Source organism: Lepidochelys kempii, chromosome 3 (genome assembly GCF_965140265.1).
Source record: "Lepidochelys kempii isolate rLepKem1 chromosome 3, rLepKem1.hap2, whole genome shotgun sequence".
NCBI lineage: Eukaryota > Metazoa > Chordata > Testudines > Cheloniidae > Lepidochelys > Lepidochelys kempii.
This window is the reverse complement of record NC_133258.1, coordinates 150,498,019-150,524,827: the sequence shown is the minus strand read 5'-3', so window position 1 is coordinate 150,524,827 and position 26,809 is coordinate 150,498,019. Positions and strand designations below refer to the sequence as shown.

At 42.9% G+C, this 26,809-nt stretch overlaps 1 protein-coding gene across 1 annotated transcript in view; it reads right to left on the bottom strand.

Annotated features, from left to right (window-relative positions):
• DNAH8 (dynein axonemal heavy chain 8) overlaps window positions 1-26,809 on the bottom strand; it is a 577,606-nt gene that overhangs the window by 301,432 nt on the left and 249,365 nt on the right. The window contains exons 32-35 of the mRNA XM_073338555.1: window positions 25,937-25,999; window positions 19,755-19,855; window positions 10,251-10,388; window positions 2,308-2,548 (exon numbers count right to left, since the gene is read on the bottom strand). Of these exons, the coding sequence (XP_073194656.1) occupies window positions 2,308-2,548; window positions 10,251-10,388; window positions 19,755-19,855; window positions 25,937-25,999 (543 nt within the window). The remainder of the gene's footprint in view (window positions 1-2,307; window positions 2,549-10,250; window positions 10,389-19,754; window positions 19,856-25,936; window positions 26,000-26,809) is intronic.

The window sequence follows — 26,809 nt, the reverse complement described above, 5'->3', positions numbered from 1 at the left end:
GGAATGGGGAGCCCAGGGGGGCAGCCAGGCTCCTGGAGGGGAGCAGGGAGCTGAGAGCCCAAGCAGCAGCCTGGATGGGAGCGGGGAGCTAGGAACCTATTTTTAAGAATCTTCAATTACTTTGAATAAATAAGCACAAATTTTCAAGGGGAAAAAAAGATTTCTACTTTTGAAAGCATCTGAAATGCACCAACTTAGCCAACTAATAAAAAACCTGCAATATTTCTTCTGTTTTTCTTTGCTTGTTTTTCATTTGTTTATGATGTGTATACAGACCAAGAGAAGTAGAGATTTTTCTGAATTGGGTACTACATTCAATGTTGATTTTTAGACCTTTGACATCAAGAGTATGCCAAAAGAGTGGAAGGTTTTTGTTTCATTTTTTGTTTTGTTTTTAAAGGTTTTTTTTATAGGGGGCAAAAGTGATGGGGAAAATAATTTTTTGTAACTGGGTTTATTTTGGGAATAAAGAATTAACTCTCAGTACATCTTTGTCCTCATGAAGAGGTGAACAGCCGCTGTCCCCCAATAAGACCTTAACTTCTGAAAACGCTATTTACTGAAATGACTGAAAGGAGATAAGCCTTTTAAAAAGTCTAAGGGCACTTCTGAAAAGGGATCAAAGGGATGCTTCATCTGGATTTTTAATACAAGATTTTAATCCCAAGTGGGAATTCTCCTCATTGGTGTAGAGATTAGAAGTGAGGCAGCTCCAAGAATTCTTATGTCCGGAAGAGAGGAACATCCTGCACCCACTTGCATTTCTAGTGAGCTGGAAATGTTTATTATCTGGATTTTAAAGTCTGAGGATTTTGGCTCATATTAAGACTTACTATAAAAATTAAAAAAAAAACATAGAAAGAAATAAAAGCTTTGCCCTTGTCTTGACTGGATCCTTATATGTTAATAACTTAGCTCTCTCTCTATACATATACAGCCTTACATATAGACCAGGCCCTGGGTATACTTTCTCAAGGCTAAAGATATGATAAAAGCATCTGAATAACCTATATTAATTATTACCTCTCAGATCTCATGTAGCTAGATTTAATTTCTCAAGACCCAGCAGTATGTTGGTGCAAGTGACCATCATTCTGATCCCAGAGCCCTGACAGATGTGACTGGAGATCGAATGACTTTGCACCCTGTGGCCACCAGCTTCTGAATCCTGTTCTCTGACAGAAATAAACATATGTGGAGGTTGACACCTGATTATTCCCAGAAGTAATATTGACCCATGTGGTGTCATTCTGCTCTTGGTGATGATAAATACATGTTGCTTCAGAACAGAATCTGAGCTGTGGGACCGCAGCTTTGTGAGCCTTTTCCAGGAATGGTGCTCTGAGCAGGCAATCTCAACGTTGGTATACATGAACCCTTTTTGCCAGAGGAAAACAGTGTTAACTAGCACTTTGGAAGACACCCTTAGAGGGGCAGACAGACCAAAGGAAAAGCAGCACACTAATAACATTGTTATTGAAAAAGATCTGAGGATTTTACTGGATCACAAACTGAATAGGAGTCGACAATGTGATGCATTTGTGCAAAAAGCAAATGTCATTCTATGGTGCATTACCAAGGGCATCATATAAGAGATAAGCGTTAATTATTCCACTCTACTTGGCATTGGTCAGGCCTCAGATGGATTAATATGTCAAATTTTAAGCACCACACTTTAAGAAAGAGGAGGACAAACTGGAGAGAGTCCAAAGGAGAGCAACAAAAATGATAAAAGGTACATGAAAGGTTTAAAAACCTGGGTACACTTAGTCTTGAAAAAAGAAGACTGAGGGGGGACCCGATAACAGTCTTCAAATATGTTAAGGGCTGTTGTAAAGAGGATGGTGATCAATTGTTCTCAATGTCCACTGAAAGTAGGTCAAGAAGTAATGGGTATAATCTGCAGCAAGGGATATTTAGGTTAGACATTAGGAAAAACTTTCTAACTACAAGGATAGTTAAGTACTGAAATAGCTTATCAAGGGAGGTTGTGGAATCCCAGTCATTGGAGGTTTCTAAGAACACGTCAGACAAACACCTGTCAGAGATGATCTAGGTATACTTGGACCTGCTTCAGCACAGAGGGGATTGGACTAGATGACCTTTGAGGTCCCTTCCAGCCCTACATTTCTATGATTCTATAATGGACAACAACTATTTAACATACCATGCATTGTTTCAGAATAGTGTTTTATTTCATAATCAAAAAGTCCTTAAATGCATCATAAATATAACTTTTATACAATTAATATTTTGTTCTTTCCTGAAAATATAAATTGAAGGATCAAAAGCAATGTATGCACTTACCTCAATATCATCCTTATGTTTAAGAAGTGGTGCTTCCATGATGTTTCGAAGACAAAAAGAATCTGATTCCACATCAAATTGATGTCCTGTTGTTTCAGCAATGCGATTCCAATGTCTCTCCTTCATTGCTTTATTAGTCATCATTTCCAACAGTGGACATGACTCACTAAAATCATCTATTCTTTTCTTGAGGTCTAAAAATGCTTGCCAGTTTTTAAGTCCTTTGGGAAGTTTGCGGCACCTTTAATTCAGTAAATAATAATAATTGATACATTTGTACACTTCTTATATTGTTGATTTAATATTTTATCAAAAAGGACCTTGAAATATTTTAATGTATATTTGAAAAAAATAGGCGATTTAAAACAGACACCATTGTTTCACCAAAATTATTTTCTCAGTAACAATGGCTGAACAATTAGTCTGTTGACTTATATCAATTTCATTTAAATAGTGTACCAGTAATATCAGTGTCTATCTTTCCTGCAAAAATCATTGTAAGCACTGTTCTAAAAAGCATAATGTTATCCCTTCAATCCCACTCTCACACAGGTGGTGGATTAAACAGAACTCCAAGAAAGTAATCTTCTAATGCAAGTGCAAGATTTATTATCTGATAATTTTCTCTTAGCCATTTCTACCCTCATTCATTACTAATGGGTTAATTTGAAATTTGGAGAGAGATCAATATAATTGCTGAATGCTTCAGAACTAAACCTAATCCTTCAATTCAGGTAATCAGTAATATTCTTCCAAAGATGTAGAAACATTTCAGCAACTTCATTAGTAGCATTAAGACATACTTGGTATATTACAGCTAATTGTCAAGCAAATATGTCTGTCTAATTCTCCCTTTAGAGAAAAGAGGATTGCAGACATGACACACCCCTGACGTACTCCTGTTTTGACTTCAAAACTGAGCTCACTGTGTTCAAGACTACATGTAAAATTGAAATAGAAGCTTTTGATGACATTGATTATACGGAAAGGAATTCCATATGCACACAGAATGCACCATAGGCTGGTCCTGTGAATGCTATCAAAAGCCTTCTCAAAGTCTATGAAATTTACGTAGAGTTGCCATTGCCATTCTAAGCACTGTTCTATTATGTTTCGTAGAGTGAAGATCTAGTATGTGCAACCATGCCCTTTCGGAAAACCAGCTTGCTCTTTTCTAAGAATACTATCAACTGCCTCAGATATACGCTGGACTATGATCTTACACAGTACTTTGCTTGGCACAGATAAAAGTGTGATATCACGCCAGTTATTACAATCACTGAGAGTTCCTTTCTTTGGTATCTTCGCTATAACCCCATTGGTCCATTCATCTGGCACTTTTTCCCTTTCCCAGACTGATGTAAATAGAGGGGCCAGGATAGATGCTGCTAATTTAGGATTTACCTTGAACATTTCTGCATTCAAGTTATCCTTGCCAGGAGCTTTCCCATTTTTTAAGGATTTGATGGCTTGAATGATCTCTTCCTTAGTTGAGGTGTCTATGTTAATATCATGATCTTCTTCTGCCTCCTGGATGTTTGTTTCCTCTTTAGGTGGCTCCCTGTTCAGCAATTCTTTGAAATGCTCTGTCCAGCGCATTTCTTGTTCTTTTTCGGTTGTTAGTAGGTGTCCTTGTCTGTTCCTGATGAGAGTATTTGTTGGTGTCTGGCGTTTACCACTGAAAAGCCGCATCATTTTGTAGACAGCTCCTTGCTCACCACGAGCAGCTGCTTGTGTTGCCAGATTATCAATATAATGCCGTTTGTCCGCTCTCACATGGCATTTGACCTCCTGATGTGTCTTGCTATCCTTTAGCTTCTGGGATTTTGTGTCTAAAACTTTTTTCTTCAGGGCTCATCTGGTTTCTATGGCATTGCATGTGCTGTGTGTAATCCACTCCTTCCTTCTCTTCTGCCTGTAACCTAGACAGGCTTTACTGCTCTGTTTATAAATTGCTGTTACTTTGTCCCACTTCTTGTTAATCTCCTCATCTGCATTCCCCTCCTCTTCATCAAGGTCTGCAAGTGCTTGAAACCTGTTAGTTAACTGCAGAACGAAGGCTTTCTGTATTTCAAGGGACTTTAGCTTGTCAATATCATAACGTCTATGTCCCTTGTTTGGTGGACCCACACTTCTCAGTTTTAGCTTGATGGAGGCTGTCACAAGGTGGTGGTCGCTGCCAACATCTGCACCCCTTCTCACTTTCACATCTGTCAGTGAGCGTCGCCATTTGCCATTGATCATGATATGATCAATCTGGTTCTTACCTCTGCCATTTGGAGAACACCATGTGAGCTTGTGGATTTCACAATGTTCAAACAGGGTTCCGCTGATGACTAGTCATTCATGTTACAGAAATCAACAACACTTTCTCTGTTTTCATTCATGGTGCCACACCGATGTCTTCCCATTGGTCTGTCATTGTTTGTGTTGTCCTTACCGACCTTGGCATTCAGGTCTCCCATGACGATAGTTAGGTCATGGCATGGTAGTCACTCTAACTTCGCTTATAGTGTAAGGTAGAATTTGTCCTTTACTTCTTTATCACTGTCATTTGTCGGAGCATAGCACTGAATCAGAGTGATATTATGTTTCCCTTTCAGTCTGGCCCTCATAAGTCTGCTGCTGATGGCTTTCCATTCAAGCAGGGAATGCTTCACTCCCTTCTTCAAAAGGATGGCAACACCCTCATGGTGTTCTCCATCATCCTGTTCAGAAAACAGCAAAGTTTCTCCCAAGGCTGTTGTTAATCTTCCTGATCCTGTCCATCTGCTCTCGCTGACACCCAGGATGTATAAGCTGTAGCATCTCATCTCTGCTGTGACCTGAGCTAGCTTCCCTGTTTCGTACATTGTCCGTACGTTCCAAAAAACAAGTTTGGTTTTTGTCTTGGGGTTGAGCACTTCATTCTTCATGCCAGTGGCTTCCTTTCGGCTTTCAGCACTGGCAGTCATACGGGTCATTGACTCCTGAACAAGCAATTTAACACTACAATCATCATTGCTGAGTATGAAGCTTGGCTGAGATGGTGGAGTCAGACAGTGGAAGAGGGTGGATTGTCCAGCTGCTCCTCTTGCTGAACTTTCTGAACTCGAAAAAACAAATCTAGAGTTTGTTGTTTTGCTTTCCTTTTTTTTTTCTTGGTAAATTTCTTTATAGCAAGTCATTAGGTGACCAACTACCCTAATCACTTTGGAGCTGCATTCCCTGTCAGGATCGTCATCACTCAACCCTCAGCCCGCCCACTCCACCCCTTCCCCCAAGCCTCTACCCTTGACCCTCCTCTTCTCCCCCCCCCACCTGCTCCCCCTTTAATTTTCACTCTGCGTCGTCGCTCCTCCCCCCTCTCTCCCCTCCCTTCTGAATGCAGCAAGCCAGCTGATTGCCACCGCAGGAGGGAAGGGGGTGGCAAGCCGAGTCCTCGCTCCTCCTCCCTCCCTCCTGCCCAGGGCAATCAGCTGGCTTGCAGTGTTTAGGAGGCAGGAGGGAAGAATGAGGACTCGGCACGCAGGCTCCCACTCCCTTCCCCACCACCTCCTGCCCAGGGCAATCAGCTGGTTTGTGGTGTTCAGGAGACAGGGGAGGGTGGGGGAGTCTGCGCGCCGAGTCCTTGCTCCTCTCCCTTCCCTCCTGCCTCCTAAACACCGCAAGCCAGCTGACTGCTACGGGCAGGAGGCGGGGGGAAGAGGGGGATGGCGCTGATCCGTGGGGTCTGCCGGAGGGCGGGAGGCGCTGTGGGGTGTTGGGGCGGCATAGGGAGCCTTCCAGTTGTGGAGAAAGCAGGCAGCCAAACAAGGTAATAATGGAGCATTGCACAACTTTAAATGAGCATGTTCCCTAATTGATCAGCAATGTAACAACAAAACAATGTTAACTGGGATGACTTTAAGTGAGGAGTTACTGTACAGCCAGCTGTCCTGGACTCCTTTCCCACTCATATTAGCCTCCCAGGGGATGCTGCCCATCAGTTCGCCGAAGGAGTCAAAGTCTGCTTTTCTGAAGTCCAGGGTCCACATTCTGCTGCTCTCCCTTCCTCCTTTTGTTAGGATCCTGACCTCGACTTCTCTTGATCACTGCTGCCCAGGTTGCCACCCACTTCTACTACCAATTCTTCCCTGTTTGTGAGCAGCAGATCAAGAGGAGTATGACCCGTAGTTGGCTCCTCCAGCACTTGCACCAGGAAGTTGTGCCGAACACTCTCCAAAAACTTTCTGGGTGGTCTGTGCAATGCTGTACTGCTCTCCATTCCTGGTCCCTTCTTACGGAATCTGGTAAAGCGTATCCACCTTTCTTACAATTGGCTGTCAAGAAGATGGGGTATTCCATTTTGATTTTGCTGATTGCCATAAACCATTCAAAAGGGGCAGAGAAACCTTGTTTGAAGAAGTATTTTCAATTATGTCAAAAACAGAGTACAAAGTTTCCTCCAATGAAACTGAAGGCAATTTCAACATAGAAACCATTCTGCTGATTAATTCTTGGAATTTAATGGCATCCTCAGATGGTGAAGCAGCTTAGGCAATTCAAATGTTTTTGTCTGGAGAGGATATGCCCATAAAGTCCTGGTTGTGCAAAATATTTGTCTGTACAGGAACCTCAACTTCCTCTTCCTCATCATATAAAACATCTTGAATTAGAATAGGGGACTTGTCTCATTTTCAGATCCATTAGTGTAGGATCCAAACATCTCTGATCAGAATATTCCTTCAAGTCTGTGTGTCTTGAATTTGTGTAACTTAGATCTGAATGCTGTAGACCCGCAAAAACCTCTCTGGTTTGATGCTGAACCAGAGGCATGACTTTGGAAGAAGGTTGTATGGAAGGCCCAGAGCTGACCAATAAAGCTAAGGAATCCAGGAAGGTACTTGCCAGTCCTGCAAATTTGTCCAGTCCAGTAGTATGTGAGAGTCAGGGGGTAGATGTGCTTGTAATAGTCTGTGTCTAACAAAGGTCCTGTCATTGAAGTCAGTTCTTCCTCTGAATATGGATCTGAGCCTGTTCTTAACATTGTATTCTTAACATTGACACAGGAGATATCGTTCTTCTAGGAGAGCCAAGGTGTCCTGGGAGGTGGAGGCAACATAACCAAGGAGTCATCTAAGTTCCTCTTCTTCTCAGAAAGAGTGTGTGGAGACAGATCATTATCCAAGTCTTTCTTTGCTATAGAAATATCAACTGTACCCGAGGAGTACAGTTCTTCAGACACCTGTAGGGACCCTACATTAGATGCTATCAGTGCTGGTATAACATCTGGGCTGCAGATTTCCTTAGAACAGTCCAATGAAAGTGCTCAGTGTTCTTAGAATCCCCTTCCTTGTGTCTCAGATCTGAATGTTCATGATCTGAGGGAATCAATGAATCTCTGGAAAGGTGTTCTGACCTGGCTTTTTTCTTCCTCAGAACTGAGGGCCCTAGTTCCATAGAATTTTCAAGCATAAGTCATTTATCTTCCAAACCTGATTTCCTTGACTCTGGTACCTTCTTTGCAGCCAGGTCAGAGGACTTTGGAACTGGAGCTCATTGCCAAGACTGACGGTTTAAATAAATCTGTTAGTCTTTAAGGTGCCACTGGACTCCTTGTGGTTTAACCACAAAAGACTTTGTGGAACTTGAAGGACTTGGAGCCAAACCAGGCCTCTTGCTTTTATTATCTGAAACCTTAGACACCTCAGATCTGGAGGTTTTAACTGATAAGGAGAGCTTGGAATCTGTTTTACCTGTCCTTCCTAGCTCATGGTGTGAAAGTACATACATCAAGCAACAACAAGGAGAATGTCCTGCTCCTAAGCGAGCAAGCATGGGCATCTGACTCTGGAAAAACTGCCAGACATAATCCACATCTTTTAAAACCATGCTTCTTGATCTTTGGATCTGCAATAACAAACAGTAACTAATACTAACACTAAGTGCTAACTATCTAACTATTAAAAATAATAAACATGGCACCTATTGAATCCAAAGAAGGCTCACATCCATCCAGGCAGCAGTTAAAAGGAACTGAGGTGGGACTGGTAACCACTGCTATGCCCCCTTTTACAGCCATGCCCTCAAAACATGATCAGATGCTGAGGGCGGGGGCGGAGAAGGGCACATAAACAATCAGGCACTACTAATAGAAGCCTGCACCATTCAACCACACCAGTCGGTGCATATCTACAGAGTGGGAATATGCAGAGGACACTTGAAGAAGAAAACCCATTTCTTCACCTTACCCCTGAGGATCATAAGAATCCTGATTCATCATGGGAGGAAAAGGGCTTTGTAGAAGGCCTGCTTTTTTCCTTAGGGAACTAAGTACCCACTTCAATACTGGGGTGGAGTAGAGATACGACTTTGAATCCTTTCAGGAGGTTTTGTACTCCAGCCCAGTTCTGATGCTGGACTTACCCTCTGGGTTAGACAGATAACATCCTTCTCCTCCCTCTTCCCAAAATATTCAGAACCTCCAGGCTTTTCTATATTGGAGTCACAGCTCCTGAGAGAACATGATGTCCTGACATATCTGTTCAACTCTGAGCCTTGTGCCCTGGCTATGCAAGGTTTGGCTAGCTATGAACAGGTAGGCTATAATTTGCCCTCTCTAGTGCCAGTACATGCTGCCTCACATAGGGAACACCACTTAGATTTAGCCCAACATTTGTGGGAGAGCACTGCCTGTGAGGAGGGCGGGCAGAGGAATCCCAGAAAGGAGGCACAGCAGTGACAGATCTAGGTGACTGAAACCATCACACTATCAAATACCCAATCCAAGGGAGAAAGAGAACATGGAAGAAAGATTATAAATTACTGCTGCACAACAACAAATACAAATTAAAGTTATAAAACAAAGTGCACAGGAGAAACTGAACCACCAATTTATTATGCTACCAGAGGCTGGACATCTGGTAGCTTGAGCTGAAGGATGAGGCGTTGTCCTGGAGCCTCCAGGAACAACTTTGGATTGCCTACAAATTCCACAGGTGGGGGGCATTAACCCATTAGTGGTGACAGAGGAAAGAAGCTATGCTGAACAAAAAAAAAATCTATTCTGTCCAATAAACCTAGCCCCCATCTTCCATGCTATATATTTCCTCACATAATACTGAAGCTAATTTCTAAAGCACTAAGAATAAAATAAATTTAAAAAATTAGAAAACTTTTTTGTGAGCAAACTATAACTCATTAGACTTCAAAGTATCAAAATATTTTAAATTTTTCAAGAATACTGGAGTAGTACACCTACTAATTATATAACAGGAATGCCTACTGTAAAAGGTGTTCAGTTTCTCAAGTTATTTTAGGTTGCCTATATATTTTAAGAATAGTATACAATGTTTCAAGAGATTCTCAAATTTTAATCTTATAGTCAATACTGTAAGCCGGTGAGCTAGCTCACTAGTCCAGGTAGGATCAAAGTAACACCTGAGTCTATTGTAGGTCCTTGTCTCTGGGCACAGTTTTTTGATTAAACAGAAAACTTGGGCAAAATACCCCAATATATAGTTCACCCAAGATTGTTTACTGTTCCCAGTGGCTTTTCCCTCACCTCTCTCGGTCTCTCCCCATCCTTGCCCTGAGCCAGGGATTTCTGCAGCAGCTTTTCTACTCCCTACAGTTCACTCCCTAAGCCATCTGTCTAGAAATCACCTAATAACTTGGTTCTTTCCCCTACTGTTTTCCAGCACAAAGCTCCTGTTGGTCTTTATAAAGAACAGGTAATCTTCCAGTTGTCACCTGAACCTAGCCCCACAACCTCAGCAAAGAGGCACCTGATTAGTAACAGTTGGGGCTGGGACTCATATCCCCTCAAAGGAGCCAGTCACCCTTTGACAAACACTATTAACAAATTTTCCAAATTTATCTATATATCAAGATGCTTTAAAGATACTAAGTTATTTGTAATGCAATTATCATTATTTATATTCAAATTTAACCTGTTAAAAAGTTCATATTAGGAGAAATACCTGTTTTGAAAGTCCAAAAGTTCAGCATTAATTTTTTCAATATCTACATCTGTCCAAAGTATCTCATAATACCCACTGATATTGTTCATTACAGTATCATATAATCCATATAATTTCTGAAGCAAGCCAAGCTCCTTCCTACAAGATAAAAATCATATCAACCATTAGAATCAGCTACTGAAAGACAGTGTAATAAATTCTGTTCATTTATTATGAGTACAGAAGAATAACTAAAATCTTTTTAGAATGCAAGCCTTTGGGGATAGAAAGCTGTGTCTATGTACTCTAGCGAAGAGAACAATAACAGCAATCAAGTAATAAAACAATGTGAAGTACTAGTATGAATAGCCCAATAATCAAGTTGTTTGATATTAATAACAATATTGCAAAAGTTTCAGGTAGACTAATTCGGGGCTTGCTATGTGGGGGGATGTTGGGGGACAAACCAGACTGATTTGACGCGCATTAGTTCACATGCAACAGGCAAGCCGCACTTTAATAGCATGCACACAAGTCAGCTGTGCCCTCTTTCAATTGGTATCATTGCATTCACATGGTAGCAGCTTGCTGTGTACTAAACACATGGCATTCTCTGAGGATATCTTATGGTCCTTTGCTTCGCCGCTCAGCAGTGTGCATTCTGGGATTTTTCCTTGCTATGCATTGTGGGATGCATAGCAGAAGCCCAGTAGGTTCACATTTATAAAAATCAAGTGCTTCATTTCTGGGTATGCTAGCACCATTTTCAAATTGCTGTTGGCCAGTATGGATCCAACAATGCTCCACAAGACTATGTTGGCAACTATAAATATGCAAAAGCTGCTTTGGCTGTATTTCAGCTTTTGAAGCTGGATAACTTTGATTTTCGACTTGCCCAGTGCACCACCAAGCATGATGTGGCATCAACAGAAGCTTGAGCTTCCACAGCAGCACAGGAAGCCAAATGACAATGAGGAAGAAGAGGATAATGCTGAGCAACTGCTACTCCAGGAGCTGTTCCTGGAGCAGCCTCACACCATGCAGCACTGTTTCTGGGTTCAGGGAATCATCATCAATTGGTGGGAATGGATCAGTCTGCAGACCTGGGATGACTAACAGTGGCAAGAGAATTTCAGGATAGTGAAGGCAACCCTTTTTAGATATGTGCTGAACTAGCACCAGAACTGTAGCAGCACTGTACCAACATGAGATGTCCCTTACCTGCGGAAGAGTGGGTTGCCACTGCCATATAGAAGTTTGCCATCCCTGAATGCTACCAGTCTGTAGTCAACCAAATAGACATAGGAAAGCGAACTGTTGGGGCCATTGTCACAAAGGCGTGTGATGCAATACATAAGGTACCATTGCACTGGTTTACAAACCATGACAATGATCAAGAGATTATTGATGACTTTGCCTATATAGGGTTCTCAAGGTGTAGTAAGGCAATTGATGGCCTTACATGTGCCTATTATTTGCCACACACACACACCAAGGCTCAGAATTAATAAACAGAAATGTATGGGTATTTCTCCATAGTGTTCCAAGGGCTGGTTGACCACCATAGCAGGTTTACAAACATAATTTCAAGATGGTCTGGAAGGATGCATGATGCTAGGATCTTTTGAAACTCAGTACTATTTTTAAATTAATGGAGAAAGGGCAATTTGCTCCCTGTGGACATTAATGGTGTGGAGATTGCTCTGGTTATCCTGGAAGACCCATCTTATCCTCTGCTGCCCTGGTTAATGAAGCCATTCAAAGGCCACTTGTGTAATGGAATGATAAGCTGTATTATACTGTTGGGCCACTAGGTGGCATTGTGGCAACATACCTTATTTGAGCCATACAGGCAGAACATTAAAGGCTCTTGTATCTGGTGTGAATCTTGCTCAGAAGACAGTTCTGTAGTCAGTCTATTTCTGGTTGAGGAGCATGACATGGTGTCAGAAGTAAACAAGTACCCAAGGAGAACAAAAAAGAGGAAAAAAGCAACAAAGGTTGCAAACAGAAGGGAAAAAAAGCAACAAAGGTGTCCACTAAGATATTCTGTACACCCAGCAGGCTACTGATATAATGATGCTGTGCCGAATGCATCAATTCTACAATTTCATTGCCTCTGCAGAAAGGGATGGTGATCTCACTCCTCCCTGGTGCTTATGTAGAACATTCATGCTATGTTGTCTGTCATGACCTTTATATGTTCGTCATTGATCAAAAATGGTAGGAAATGTGCACAAGCATTCCTGACCAGTCTGAGCTCCAATAGGTGGATACGGAGCATTGATTCTATGCGGGACCATTTGCCCTGAATTGTGTGACTGTCTAGATGAGCTTCCAAGCCCAGTAAAGATGTGTCTGTTATCAGTTTCAATGTTGGAGGTGGCTGTGTGAAGGGGACCCCTATGCAGACATTCTGAGGATCTTTCCACCACTCGAGAGAGTCTTTGACTGTTGACAGTAGTTTGTTTATTCAATGTGTCTCTGTTTGGTGTGTATACCGTTTTGAGCTATGCTTGAAGGCAATGCATGTGAAGTGTCATGTGACTTATCACAAGTGTGCCTGCCACCATGTGCCCAAGTAGTTGAAGGCAATTTCTGGCCGAGATCTGGGAGTTGGTCTGAATGGTATCTATTAAGACAGTTAGAGTGTTGAATCTGTGTAGTGGGAGGAAGGCTTTGGCCTTCACCGCATCGAGATAGGCTCCTATGAATTCCAGATGGTGTCCAGGAGTCAAAGTCAATTTTTGAGTGTTCAGCTGTAGTCCCCATTGTGTGAATACATTTATAGTCTTTTGCATGGCCACTGGGTGTCATCAAAGGATCATGCCTTGAGTAGGTAGTCATCTAGATACAGGTACATCATGTTTCCTGATTTGTGAAGGTGGGCCGCTACCACAGATAGGACCTTCAAGAACACGCTGGGTGCAGGTGACAGGCTGAATGGAAGTACTCTGTAATGAAAATGGTCTTGACCAAAAGTGTACCTGAGGAACCTTCTGTTGAATCACAATGTGAAAATAAGCATCTTTGTAGGTCAAGGACTGAGAAGCAGTCTCCCTGGTCTAGAGATGGAATTATTGCTGGTAGTGTAACCATCTTTGTGCCTTTCCATATTTGTTTAGTGCTCTCAGATTGAGAATGGACCTCCATCCTCTGTTTTTTCCCCAATATTGGGAAGTATTTGTAATAGAAACCCTTCCATCTGTGTTCATTTGGAACTGGTTCTATAGCACCAAGGTTTAGGAGATGATTTATTTCCTGACATAATAGGCTCTCATGAGGAGGGTCCCTGAAGAGGGTGGGGAGGGAGGATGGGTAGGAGGGAGGGAGACAAAATGGATTGAATAACCATTGGAGATGATCTCCAGTACCCATTTGTCTGATGTTATCTTTTCCCAGTTTTGTTGAAAAAGAACAAGGCAGTGTCCAAAGGGATGTAGATGGTTCGAGTTTTGCAGCAATTGATGATGGCAGTGGTTCTTTGGGACCTCAATCAAAGTATCAAAACTGATGTTTCAACATTGAGGGCTGTACACTTGAAGTTTGGGGAACCATCGGCTTTCATTTCTGCACCTGTTGTCTTCTGCTGGGGTTTGTATTGTCTCTGAGGTGGAGGAAACTGGGCTGGTCAGGATCTTTGTGATGTCTGTGACTTACTGTATTGTCTTTTTTGTGCCGCTGTGTAGCTCCCCAAAGAGCATAATGTGGCTCTTCAGTCCTTCAGTGTGTGTAGTGAGGCATCTGTCTTTTCTGCAAAGAGTTTGGATTCTTTGAATGGAAGGTCCTCCACGGTCATTTGGACTTCTCTTGGGAGAATGGAAAGGTGAAACCAGGAAGCTCTCCTCATCACTACTGCCATTGATATGGAGCAGGCAGCTGTGTCTCCAGCGTCTAATGTAGTCTGTAGTGCTGTCCTTGCCAGAAACTGGCTCTTGGCAATGATGGCTTGGAATTGTTCTCTTTGATCATTTGGGAGATGTTTAATAAAGGCATTAAGTTTTCCATAATTGATATAATATTTCACCATAGAGCCTGGTAATTAGCAATCCGAAATGGTAGGGTTGCTGATGAATATGACTTCCTGCCAAATAAGGCCAGTCATTATCAGTTCTTGTAGTAGGGTGTTGATTTAGCATGGTGCTGTTTGCCATGTGTGTTTACAGTATATACAATAAGGGAATTTGGGGGTGGTTGGGAAAATAAAAAGTCCACAATCACTGAGGGGACATAATATTTTTGTCTGCCCTTTTACATGTGGGAGTTATCATGGCCAGAGTTTGCCAGATGACCTTGGCTGGGTCTAGTTGAGCCTTGTTGATCAGGAATGCAATACGTGCTGGTGAGGATGTGTGGAGGATGTCCATCATCTTGTTTTGCAACTCCTTTACTTCTTCAAGGCAGATCTGAAGTGTCTCTGCCACTCTCCTAGTGAGGTCTAAAAATTGTTCAAAGTTATGTGCCGTAGATGGTGGAGGAGGCATCACAGCTTCACCTGGAGTGGATGATGAAATGTTTATTGCTCGAGTAATTTCTTGATCAAGCCTTGCCTCTTGCTTCTCAAAGGTCTCCTCTTGGGGATCAGGGAGTCTACAAATGGAAGCTGAGGAAGATCATCTTACTCTAATCCTATGGGAGACACTTGAGGTCCTAGAGGACTGGTGTCTATAGGCTACCCATGAGTCCCAGTACAGCCACTGGAATGGTGTGAAGGGCCTGGGTGATGGTACACAAAAATATCCATACCAAATGGGTGGGCCTTGTCAGTCCTGTCATGGTTCTAGGTGACTGGTCCCTTAGCATTGCCCTGGGAAACTTTGCACTTAGACCGAAGATAAGTTATCATTGTCCTCTTCCTTTTCACTTGATAGAGGCTGGTGGTGAGTGTCCTAGTACCACAGGGAATTCCAGAGACCGAGATGTGGTCAGTACTGCACCGCACCACCGATACCAAGCAGCAGGGATTCGAGTTTCTCTGAAACCAAGAGGTGCTTGGAGAAACGAAATTCCTGTGGTACTGCCATGGTAATTGGTACCAACAAAGTTTGTCTAGAATGGCCAATGAGTATCAAGGAGTCAGTGGTAGCTGTAGTCTTTTGTCTGATGATCAGCCAGAAGAGGTCTCTGATTGAAGTGATCAGTACCACGGCTTTCCTTGCCTCCAGAGGTGCCGTTTTAGAAGAGGTATTCTGGTCTCTACCACTTCTCTTGTCAGATGGTACTGATGCTACTGAGCTGTGCCCCTCTGGTTTTTAGGCTTAGTGCTGGTACTGGTAGTTGAGGAGCCTAATGTCTCATGGGTACTGCGCTGCAGCTCTGTTGGTACCAAGGTCACTGATTTTGCCAGGGATCTCTTTCTCCTGGTCAATTCTTCAATCTGAGAATAGCTCTCTTTTCTGAGCTTTTGTGAGAGGAATCAGTAGATTTCCTCTTTGATGCCACCAGAGTATGATGTGCCATGGACGTTGATGGTTGCATCGGGGATTGTTGCTCTGGGGGAGTCCAAGGACTAGGGTCAGTGGCTGCTCTCAGAGAACTCTCCATCATCAGGAGCCTCAGCTTCAGTTCACAGCTCTTTCTTGTCCTTGCCTTCAATTTTTGACAGAAGGTACACTTCTCTGGTATATGAGCCTCTCCTAAGTATATATTTTGGAAATGATAAGAATGTAGAAACTTTAAGGAGTTGTAATGGAATGCTGAACTGTACTATACTGTTCAGCCACTAGGAGATACTGTGCATAAAAACCAGCTAACTACCTTTTGTAACTGTTGTTCTTCAAGATGTGTTGCTCATGTCAATTCCATTCTAGGTGTGTGTGTGTGTGTGTTCTCACATGCGCGGCCGTCAGAGATTTTTGCCTTAGTGGTACTCATAGGGTCAGCTGTGGTGCTCTCTAGAGTGCCGCAATCATGCTGTGGTATATCAGGCACAGTCGGCCCATGCCCTTTCAGTTCCTTCTTGCTGACAACTATGACAGAGGGGCAGCAGGGTGGGTAATGGAGTGGACACGAGCAACACATCTCAAAGAACAACAGTTACAAAAGGCAGATAACTGTTTTTTCTTCTTTGAGTGTTTGCTCATGTCGATTCCATTCTAGGTGACTCACAAGCAGTATCAATGGAGGTGGTCTTGGAGTTCACCGTCATGCAGCTTGCAGCACTGCTCTGCCAAAGCCAGCGTCATCTCATGCCTGCTGGATCAGTGCGTAGTGCAATGCAAACGTATGAACAGACGACCAGGTGGCGGCCCGACAAACTCTTGGATCAGAACCTGAGCAAGGAAGGCTGCAGAGGATGCCTGCACTCTAGCGGTAAGAAGAAACTGAGAGGGCATGGGCTGGCAGCACCTGATATACTGCAGCATGAGTTCACCAGGCAGGACAGATGTGGGGAGGAAAAAGGAACATAGGTAGATAGGTCATGGTGTAGGCTTCAAAATGGTCGATAATCAGGGCTTTAACATGAGACAGGTCAGTTTTTTGGCATGAGCAGTTTCTATTTTGAAAACATGTATTGGTGGGGGGCAGGAGGAGGCCAAATGTATGGGATGAAGAAGGGAGTTGAGGAGGGGGCTGGAGACTCAGAAAGGCTCCTAGTTCATATCTGCCTAAAATGGCTGTGGCCATTAGGCTTCCGGAACAGAAGGTAGCATGGCAGTATAGCATAATAATAATAATAATAATAATACATTTTAAAAACAGTTAGATACATGACAAGTTTTCCTCAATAGGATGTGCCTCCTCAACCCTGGCCTGTTTTTCAGGCTAGAAACTGGCTAGGAATCACGCTCAGTTCCTGCAGGGCAGGAATCAGGGTCACTTTCTACCTGGCAACAAAGTTCTGACTCCTGAACACATCTTGGCTTGCTGGGGACAGCTTTTCAGGAGGCTCCTCATGTTCATCCTCCAATGACTCTTGCTGCTCATCCTTGGAGTGGGGCAGGAAAGGGGGAGGTAAGTTTCAGTAGTGGTGTAATGCAGGGGTCGGCAACCTTCGGCATGCGGCCCATCAGGGTAATCCGCTGGCGGGCCGCAAGACATTTTGTTTACATTGACCACCCGCAGGAACAGCCCCACGCAGCTCCCAGTGGCCGCGGTTCGCCGTTCCCGGCCAATGGGAGCTGCGGGAAGCGGTGGTCAGCACATAATGTCGCATGGCCCACCAGCAAATTACCCTGATGTGCTGCCTGCCGGAGATTGCCGACTTCTGGTGTAATGGATCAAAATTGTGTCCAGCTCCTCAAAAATAGACAGATCACATTTCCACTGCTGGACTTTTCCTGGTATCCTTGGTTTTAATGTACATTCTCCTGGGCTGTTTGGTCTTTATTCTGCATTGGTGGGTGATCTGGTTCTGGTGCCTTGCAGACATCTGCTTAGCAATGTACATAAAATCTTCTTTATTCCAGTGCCTGGCCACAAGAGCTTCCTGCATTGATGCTTCTTCCCAGATTGTGGATAAGATCGAGCGTCTCAGTATAGCTCCAGGCAGCTGCTCAAGTAATGTTGTAAGGCAATCTGACAGCAATGCAGATACTTTTGAATTAAGGAGCAAATGGGGACATCCAGCCAACTTGACACCAGAGCAGTGGAGGGCACACAGGTATATGGACAAATCAGTGATGGTCACCCACAAAGCAGCATGGGATAGCAATTGGAGGACGGCCAAAGTAGTGCGCAGCTGCAGTGCATGAACATAAACAATAGACTGAACTAACACAATTCTTATCAAACTTAGTTCACTTTGAAAGAGGACTCCAGAGTTTGATAAATGCAGTTAGTGCATCACAATGAATGGTGTTTGTGCATGAAAGTGTTTTCAAACCATATTAGCTCAACTCAACCCAGTTTAACCCCCCTGTGTAGACAAGCCTGTATTGCCCACATTTTAGTTTTTATTTGAAGATGCCTTTTTATTTGAAGATGCATTTCCCTCCTGAAATGGTTTAAGTTGGAGGAAATGCTTAACTGGTTTGTACAGAAAGGCCAGATAAATGAACTTCTGACCAAAAAGCTGTGGAATATGAGAGGCAGGGGGATGCCCAAGACTATCAAATTATAGAATAATGCTTGAATAGGTATAGCAGAAATGGATTTAGCAGGGGACAATGGGTTTGACATGAGTTTGCAAGATTATATTAATAAAATTTCTAATTAATTTTGGGATGCCTTTGTATAGGCATTGTATCATGGACCAGAATGATTGTTGCTTTTTATATAGCTGAGGTTGGACAACCGTTAGAATACTGTATATAGTTCTGGCTGTCTCAATACCAGAAAGTTTTCAATAAATTGGATGGAATTCATAGAATATTAACAAAAATTATTAAAAAGCTGGAGGACTGAAATATTTATATTTAGTATTTAAATGATATCATACCAATACATTTATCTAGGTAGAGTAACCCAAATAAAAACAAAATACCTTGCTCTCATATTATTCCAGTATAAAGGAATGAGTAAATAGAAGACAATACAATACAATATTGTACAAATATCAAATAGGCAAACACAGAGAGAAATGAGTGAGTTCATACTCACTATATATATACTCACTCATTATATACTATAATTAGAATTCTATGAAAGGCCAACTTTTTAGAACAATTATATGAATAAGGGTAAACTTTTAAAATTTCTGGACCTGATCTTTCAAAGGAGCTATGCTGATTCACACTTGCTGAGGATCTGATCCTCTGTATTTTGATACAGGATCAAAGTTAAAGTTGTTTCGATGTTAAATGGTCTGTGTATATGTACTGAGTGTTAAAAATAGTGGCAGAATTGTTTGCCTAACTTTAGTTTTCAGTTGCTATGGTTTTTAATACTTTGGGGTTTTCCAGATACGTTTAACGGTGTATCTTTTCTTCAATTGCACAATCCTACCTGCAAGTTAACAAAGATTCTGTGTTCTAATCTCCCTTTGTGGATTGTTTTGCTTTTTTTAATTTAGCCTACAGCTGCAAAAACCTCTGTGAGCCATCCAGAGGAAGCTTGAATACTGTTCAACTGTTTCTGAGACAGGCATGCAAATTTTTTTCCTGGAGTACATGTAATACTTATATCATTTCCCCAGTTACACCAATTCCCCAAACCCTCAGATTGTCTCCATCTCTGAATCCCCAGCTAGTCCCTGCTGCTTGGCTCCAGATGCTGGTCATTCCTCACTCCCCAACTGAAACACCACTTCCTGGCTCCAGTCAGTACCACTTTAGAGCCCAATTGCAGTTTTTACTTCCAGCCAGTCCCACTTCATGGACAGAGCACCCAGTCAGCCATGACTCTGCAGTTCCAACTCCATTCTAATTCCAGACCACAGCTGGTCTTCACCTTCCTTCCTATACCTCAGTTTTTTCTCCTCCCTCTGCTAAGAGTTGCAGGCACCCTGCTCTTTTATACCACATAAGGTCTGCCAGAAATGATGGGATAAGTACATATTCTTTTGTACAAATGCCCTTTTTCAATTCACTACAGCATTTCTAAAGTACTTAACATATTCTTGAAGATAGCTCTATTTTCCATTACCTGATTTTATGTAAAACTTCATAGTCTGTGACAGGTAATCCAAACAGCTGTTCACCAGATGAATAAGTGACAAATTTCCGCCAGAGTTCATCAAAATTGGCCTGATCAAATTAAAATTTAAAAATGCAAACAGGATATACATTTGGTAACTAAGAGATCCTCTAATTATCATAAACTGCTGTCCAATTATAAAGCTATCTTAAGTCTGCAGTATGTATACAAAGAAATATCTAATAACATCTTTTGGTCTCCAAAGGACATACATTTGATTTTAAATCCTGTTCAATTTCTACCTACAGTGGGGAATGTTTTTTCTAGTGTCAACAAGGAATGCCACAATAGCAGCAGATTACAATTGAACAGATTTTTTTAAAACACTGTCTCATTTAATATTACATATGCTCCAGCTAAACAGAGAAAATGTGCACAACAAAGATCTGAAGGAATATTTTATAAAAAAGGATGCGCACTTAAAGCCACATTATATTATCCAGTCAGGAGAAATTAAACATTGTATTAGCTGGTGTGGACACAACTAGAAAAAACCATTAAATAGAGACAGAATTATATAACTTGTCAAGCAAAGAGTACTGCCAGAAGATTGGTAAAAAGCAAATATAGAATCAATTTTAAAAAAGGAAGGATAAGTGATTCTGACAATTACCATTCCACAAGTATAGAGAATTGAAAAATATTTGTATTACTTTTTATAACTAACATACGCCTTTCAGTTTATCTGGGTGATATTACCGTGCCTGAATGCGTAGTTAGATCAAGAGGGGCTGTAGAGAAGGAAAGTAGAAAAGGATAACCCATAGCCTAGATAAGAAGCATCCCCTCACACACAATAGTTACGTTTATAGCCATGAAGAGGGACTTCTCAGCTCCAACCCTGGCAATGTGACTGTTTGCCAAAGCTGAGAATCTGAACATCAAAACATTGGTCTATTAAAAGACATGCCCTACAGAGAAGGAGGGGTGGGGGGAGTTTTCAGCAGCTGCAGGTTGACCCAGATACACGGACTGGGAGTGAGGGATCTGCAGCAGACAAACTGTAATTTGGTCCTCAAGAGAAGAGCGGACACTGAGGCAAACCCATGTCCACCTAGGGGCTTGAAGGGAATGCCAAGCACAGGTAACACAGTATACACAGAGATCTGTTATTTTAAATTTTTTTCTCTGAGTGATGTGAATCTTTTAGCAAATAAACCATACTTTTTTTGAAGAAACTGCTTCTGTCTCACTGCATATTGTTGCTTTTCACAGGCTCCTGAAGGAAAACTCTTGCAAAGTGCCAGGGATTGCTAATAAATAACACAGTTGGCAATAGAGTCAGGTATCAGGTTTTCAGCTGGAACTCCCGGTCGAAAAGGGAACCTGGCAGCGTCCAGACAGCTGTGCTCTAAGTCCGGTTACTTGTAGTAACCGGCCTCTTCCACTGAGGGGGCAGGAAGAGCAGCAGCTGTGGCTGGAGCCACGAGGAGCTGCTCTCTGCTCCCAGACCTGCTGAGGATCCAGCAGTGTCTGGAGAGACGCGAGTGCCGTGACCTGGCTGGGTCACTTGATGGTGAGCTGGATTCCGGGACTCCAACAAGCGGAGCAAGAAAGGGGGGGTACTCAGAGCAGGGATGGGGGACAACAGCCCAGGCACCTGCAAGAGGGGTGGAGAGGGCGGCAACAGCCCAGGCAACAGGTGTTCCAGAAGAGGTGGGGCAGGGAGAGGGGCGACAGCATGCAGGGCAGCAAGGGGGCGAGCAACAGGTGGGGAGGGGCAGCGGTAGCAGGCGGGCAATATACAGGGCAAGGAGGGGGGAACAGGCAAAGCTGCACATGGGGCAAGGAGGCAGCAGAGAGCCTGGGCTGCCCAGCCGCTCTCTGCAGTTGGATTGCTTTGCTGACCCGGCAAGAAAGTCCCGTGGCTCATGGGCCCTGCCCCCTGTCACCATATTCCAGCTCACGAGCCACACCGAAAAAGTGGCCTTGACTCATTTATAGCTCCACAAAGGCCAAGCACACTTGGCTCCTAAAGCTGGCTGAGCCCCGTACAGGGCCTGTGCTCACCAGGCTGCTTTGTGTCCACACTTAGCGTCCCAGGGACCAAGCCACCAGGCAGGGGAAAGCTCCCTGAAAGGCAGACCCCAGCCCAAGGATGGCATGTAAGCATCTGTAGGGAATTGATTTCCTGGGGAGCAGGATTGCAGTCTAGGAGCAGGATACTTTGGAAGGGCATAGGTCACACACGTGCTGGAAAGGGAGTTTGGGCCAGTGGTTACAGCAGAGGGACTGAGAGATAGGACTCCTGGGTTCTAATCCCAGCTCTGTTACAGACTTGCTGGGTGACCCTGAGCAAATCATGTGCTGCTCCGTGCCTCAGTTTCCCCTTCCATAAGAGGATGGCAATATCCACTTCCATTTACAGTGTACTTTGAGATCCCTGGCAGTGAAGCACTAGATCTGTGCTAAGCATTACTGTGACGAGTGGCTGGATCATGGCTCAGAGCCCACTTGCTCCACGCAATTTTCCAGTAAGGTTCTCAGAAGTCTGGGTGGAGCTCTGAGGGTCCCCAGGGAACTGGGAAATGAATAGGAGGGCTTAGTCCCATTGCTAGTGAGGCAAAAATTCCCATTGTTATTGCCTCCTAAACCAACCCCATCCAAGGCAGCCTCAGTGGAGAGGCCACCATGAAGGGGCCCCCCAGGCATTTTATACACTGGGAGTGACCATCCAAGATAGGGATGGCGTCCCTGCATGTAGTGCACCGCTTAAATCCTGGGGAGCCAGGCATATTAGCATCAGCTGGAGGATGACACGAACAAGAGGGAACTTTTTTTTTTTTTAGGGATGAACTTATCAAGTAACTAGAGTGCTAAACTAAGGGAAAAGAGTATGTAGAATGAGTAAGAGAAAAAGTTTTTAACGAGTCTGCTGAGCTCTGAATCCAGCCAGGGACGGTAGAGAAGGAACAGAGGAGATCGGCCGTGAATGCACACTATTAAGACAAGACTGGAATGTAAGGCAGGCTCTGCGCATGCGCAACCGGTATGGGTGCTGTAAAAATCTCCAAACGACGGCGCAGGGGCGCACTGACACCTGCAGTGGAGCACCCACAGGGACATCTCTCAAAGAAGAACTATCAGTTGCATACATACAAAATGGGAAATGATGGCCTAGGAAGGAGTAATGCGGAAAGGGATCTGGGGGTCATAGTGTATCACAAGCTAAATATGAGTCAACAGTGTAACGCTGTTGCAAAAAAAGCAAACATCATTCTGGGATGTATTAGCAGGAGTATTGTAAGCAAGACATGAGAAGTAATTCTTCTGCTCTACTCCACAGTGATTAGGCCTCAGCTGGAGTATTGTGGCACCACATTTCAGGAAGGATGTGGACAAATTGAAGAAAGTCCAGAGAAGAGCAACAAAAATGAATAGAGGTCTAGAAAACATGACCTATGAGGGAAGATTGAAAAAACTGGGTTTGTTTAGTCTGGAGAAGAGAAGACAGAGGGGATGTGATAACAGTTTTCAAGTACATAAAAGGTTGTTACAAGGAAGAGGGAGAAAAGTTGTTCTTCTTAACCTCTGAGGATAGGACAAGAAGCAATGGGCTTAAATTGCAGCCAGGGCAGTTTAGGTTGGACATTAGGAAAAAATTCCAAACTGTCAGAGTGGTTAAGCACTGGAATAAATTGCCTAGGGAGATTCTGGAATCTCCATCATTGGGGATTTTTAAGAGCAGGTTGGACAAACACCTGTCAGGGATGGTCTAGATAATACTTAGTCCTGCCTTGAGTGCACGGCACTGGACTAGATGACCTTGAGGTCCCTTCCAGTTCTATGATTCTATGCTCTACCTTGGGTTTTGTGAGGGGCAAGGCCAGATGGCTATAGAAAAGTAGTGGGAGATAGATATATTAGTTCCAGGCTAAACAAATCCCTGGTACCAGGATAAGTGAAATGGCAGCTGCTCCAGGTCAATTAAGACACCTGGGGCCAATTAAGAACTTTCCAGAAGGCAGGGAGAAGGCTAGGTTGATTGGAACACCTGAAGCCAATCAGGGGCTGGCTGAAACTAGTTAAAGCCTCTCAGTTAGTCAGGTGGGTGTGCATGTCAGGAGCTGTGGGAGGAAGTTGTGCTGTTGGAGAGGCTGAGTAGTACACACCATATCAGGCACAAGGAAGGAGGCCCTGAGGTAAGGGTGAAGTGGAGCTTGAGGAAGTGAGGGCTGCTGTGGGGAAAGTAGCCCAGGGAATTGTACATGTTATGTTTCTAAAAGGTCAGCTACCATAACTGATACTATTAGGGTCCTGGGCTAGAGCCCGGAGTAGAGGGTGGGCCCGGGCTCCCCCCCCAAACCTTTGCCCCCTGATTAATCACTGAGACTGGGAGACAACAGAGACCGTGCAAAGAAGGATAACTTCTCCTCACCTCCCTCGCTGGCTTATGATGAAAATGGCTTAGTAGACTGTGGCCCTTGTCTCTAGAGAGAGAAGGGTTATGTGCAGGGTCACAGTGAGCCTCTGAGGCTAGCGAAATCTGCCAGGAAACGCGGGACCCACGGAGGCAAGGACAGAGCTTTGTCACAGTTTATGCAAATGGTATTGCACAGATCAGATCAAATCAAACAATAAAATCTCACCTTCATTTTCCTGTGTACTATGTTACCAGGCTCTAATTTAATTATAAGTCAATGGGGGATATTAAGTGAAATCAGGAAAAGCTCAATACAATTGTACATTGAAAGAGAAAGAATGTTAAAAGGCTGAGTATGCACTAACTATGCTCCTTTCCTGAGCCAGAGTCTGACCGCTGTGCCCCAATTTGGCAGGCGGGCAGGCTCTGCATCAGCTCCTCCCAGCCCGGCTCTGCAGGCAGCAGGTGAGTCCCAGAAGACGGGGGAATGAGCAGGGTGTGTGTGTGTGGAAAGCGAGCGATGGGGGAGAAGAAGAGTGAGTGGGGGCGGGGCCTCAGGAGAAAAGGTGGGGCAAGGGTTCAGTTTTCAGCTTCTAGATAGTTGGCAACCCTAGCTGGCAACCAGGGTGTTGTAAGCTGGAGGCCAGTCAGAGAGTGGTTGCTTAGCAGGATCCCTCCTCAAAGAGAAGTTGATGAATGGGCCTACCACTTGAAAGGGATAAATCAAGGGACTTATAAAGGGTCTCACAAAGGACAGCCTGTCTACTGATTATCACAATAACTATAACTTATTTCCTTAGAAAAATAATTGAATCAATATTATGGCAAAAAAGTTAAATATTTAGCATATAACCAATGAACAACAAACTTGGCCAAACAAAAATCACTCAACCTATAGTAAGTACGATACCATCACTGTGATATTTGAGCCTTGATTGCATTATTTGACAGCACAACAAATGTAGACAGAAGAAGTAAGAGTGGCCAACATAATACACTTGAATTTTACAAAAGCATTAAATATAGTGGGCCTCTACCTTGTAGAGTCATTTGTATCTGTGCAGACTGAACATAAAGCATTACTCTTCCAATCTGGAAGCACATTATGTGCAATTTGCATTCACTCTTCACAGACACAAATGACTATACAAAATACAGGGCAGTGGAGTAGCAGGTACAGTTTCTCAAAATATTAGTTTCAAAATTACCATAATTCAAGCAGACATGGATAGGAACACTGTTGCATAAACCAAAAATTGGTTTTAGGAAACTATCAAACTCAGCAGCAAGTGTCTAATGAGGAAAAAAAGATTAAAGGGAGCTAGAGGTGTTGGTTTTGAAGAAAAGACATACGGCCATTTGACTGTGACTAACAGAATGAAGCAAAGGTACATACCAACTGTGTATCTTTGCTGCAGAAATCCATCCCTAAAATCCCCTGAGAATTTCTGTTTCTAATGCAGAAAATGTCTGTAGAAAACACACTGAACAAATTAAGTTCTTCTTCTTGTTGTTATTATTTGCATCACAGCAGTGTTTCAAGGTCCCAGTTGAACATAGGGCCCACAGTGCTAGGTGCTGTATAATCACACAGTAAGAGACAATCCCTGCTCTGAAGAGTTTATGATCTAAGTAATTTACAGTGTAATGCTCAAGCTTATCCATCAATTCCCGTGTTCCATAGATAGTAATGGATCTTTTTCTAAACTCACTTTGATTCACAACTATGACTCTCAATTTAACATTTCAAAAATTACTTTTTTCTTACCTGGAATATTTGTAACCTGTTGCTAGCTTCTTGTGGGGGTGTATTTGGAACCATGGGTCCTTCCTAAAGCAAACAAATTGTTAACAAAGTGAATATTAACTCTTCAAGTGTGTTAAGGCAAATTGTATATTTACAAACCATCAGCATGTACAAAATTGTTTAAATAGTCAAGGGATATATGTAAGGGGTATATGAATCACTGAAGTGTGTCCATAAATCCCACTAATGCCAAAAGAATTACAGAAGTGTATCAAAGGAAAAATATTTTAGATAAAATAGAAATTTCTGTAGTCTAATCAAATTTAGTATTAGTAGATAATATACTTTCAGGTTTTACATATTTTCATCCTGTCAAAAATAAAGCGAGAATGCCCAAAAAGTGACTTGAGGCAACTCTTTACTTTTATCAAAGGTACAATCAAAGTTACAGAATACCCAATCTGCCATGTATTGCTTTTCTTTTCACAGAGCTTACTTTCACTGGTATTTATAGAACTGCACATAATTTCTTGTTAAGTATAACTTGAGGTGTTAGGAGTGGAAGGGAGGAAGATAGAAAGATTAACATACCAGTAACTGTATTTCAAGTATATTGACTCTGTAGATCTGCATTATGGGATGCAAACCCATTGTGCCACAGAGCTTGGAATCACAAAAAAAAGCAGTGCCCATTAGGGCTGTGAAAGCATCCCCCATGACTGTTAAAGCAAAGAAACAAAGGGCTCTAGTGACACAACATCCTTCATTTTTTCCACTACTTAAATCCCACTTTTCTGAAGTTTGCAAGGAGAACAAAGAAGGCAATATATTCAAAGAGCTAGAATTATATTTCTCCTTTGAGACCCATCCATGAGACTGACGGTAAAATTTTCA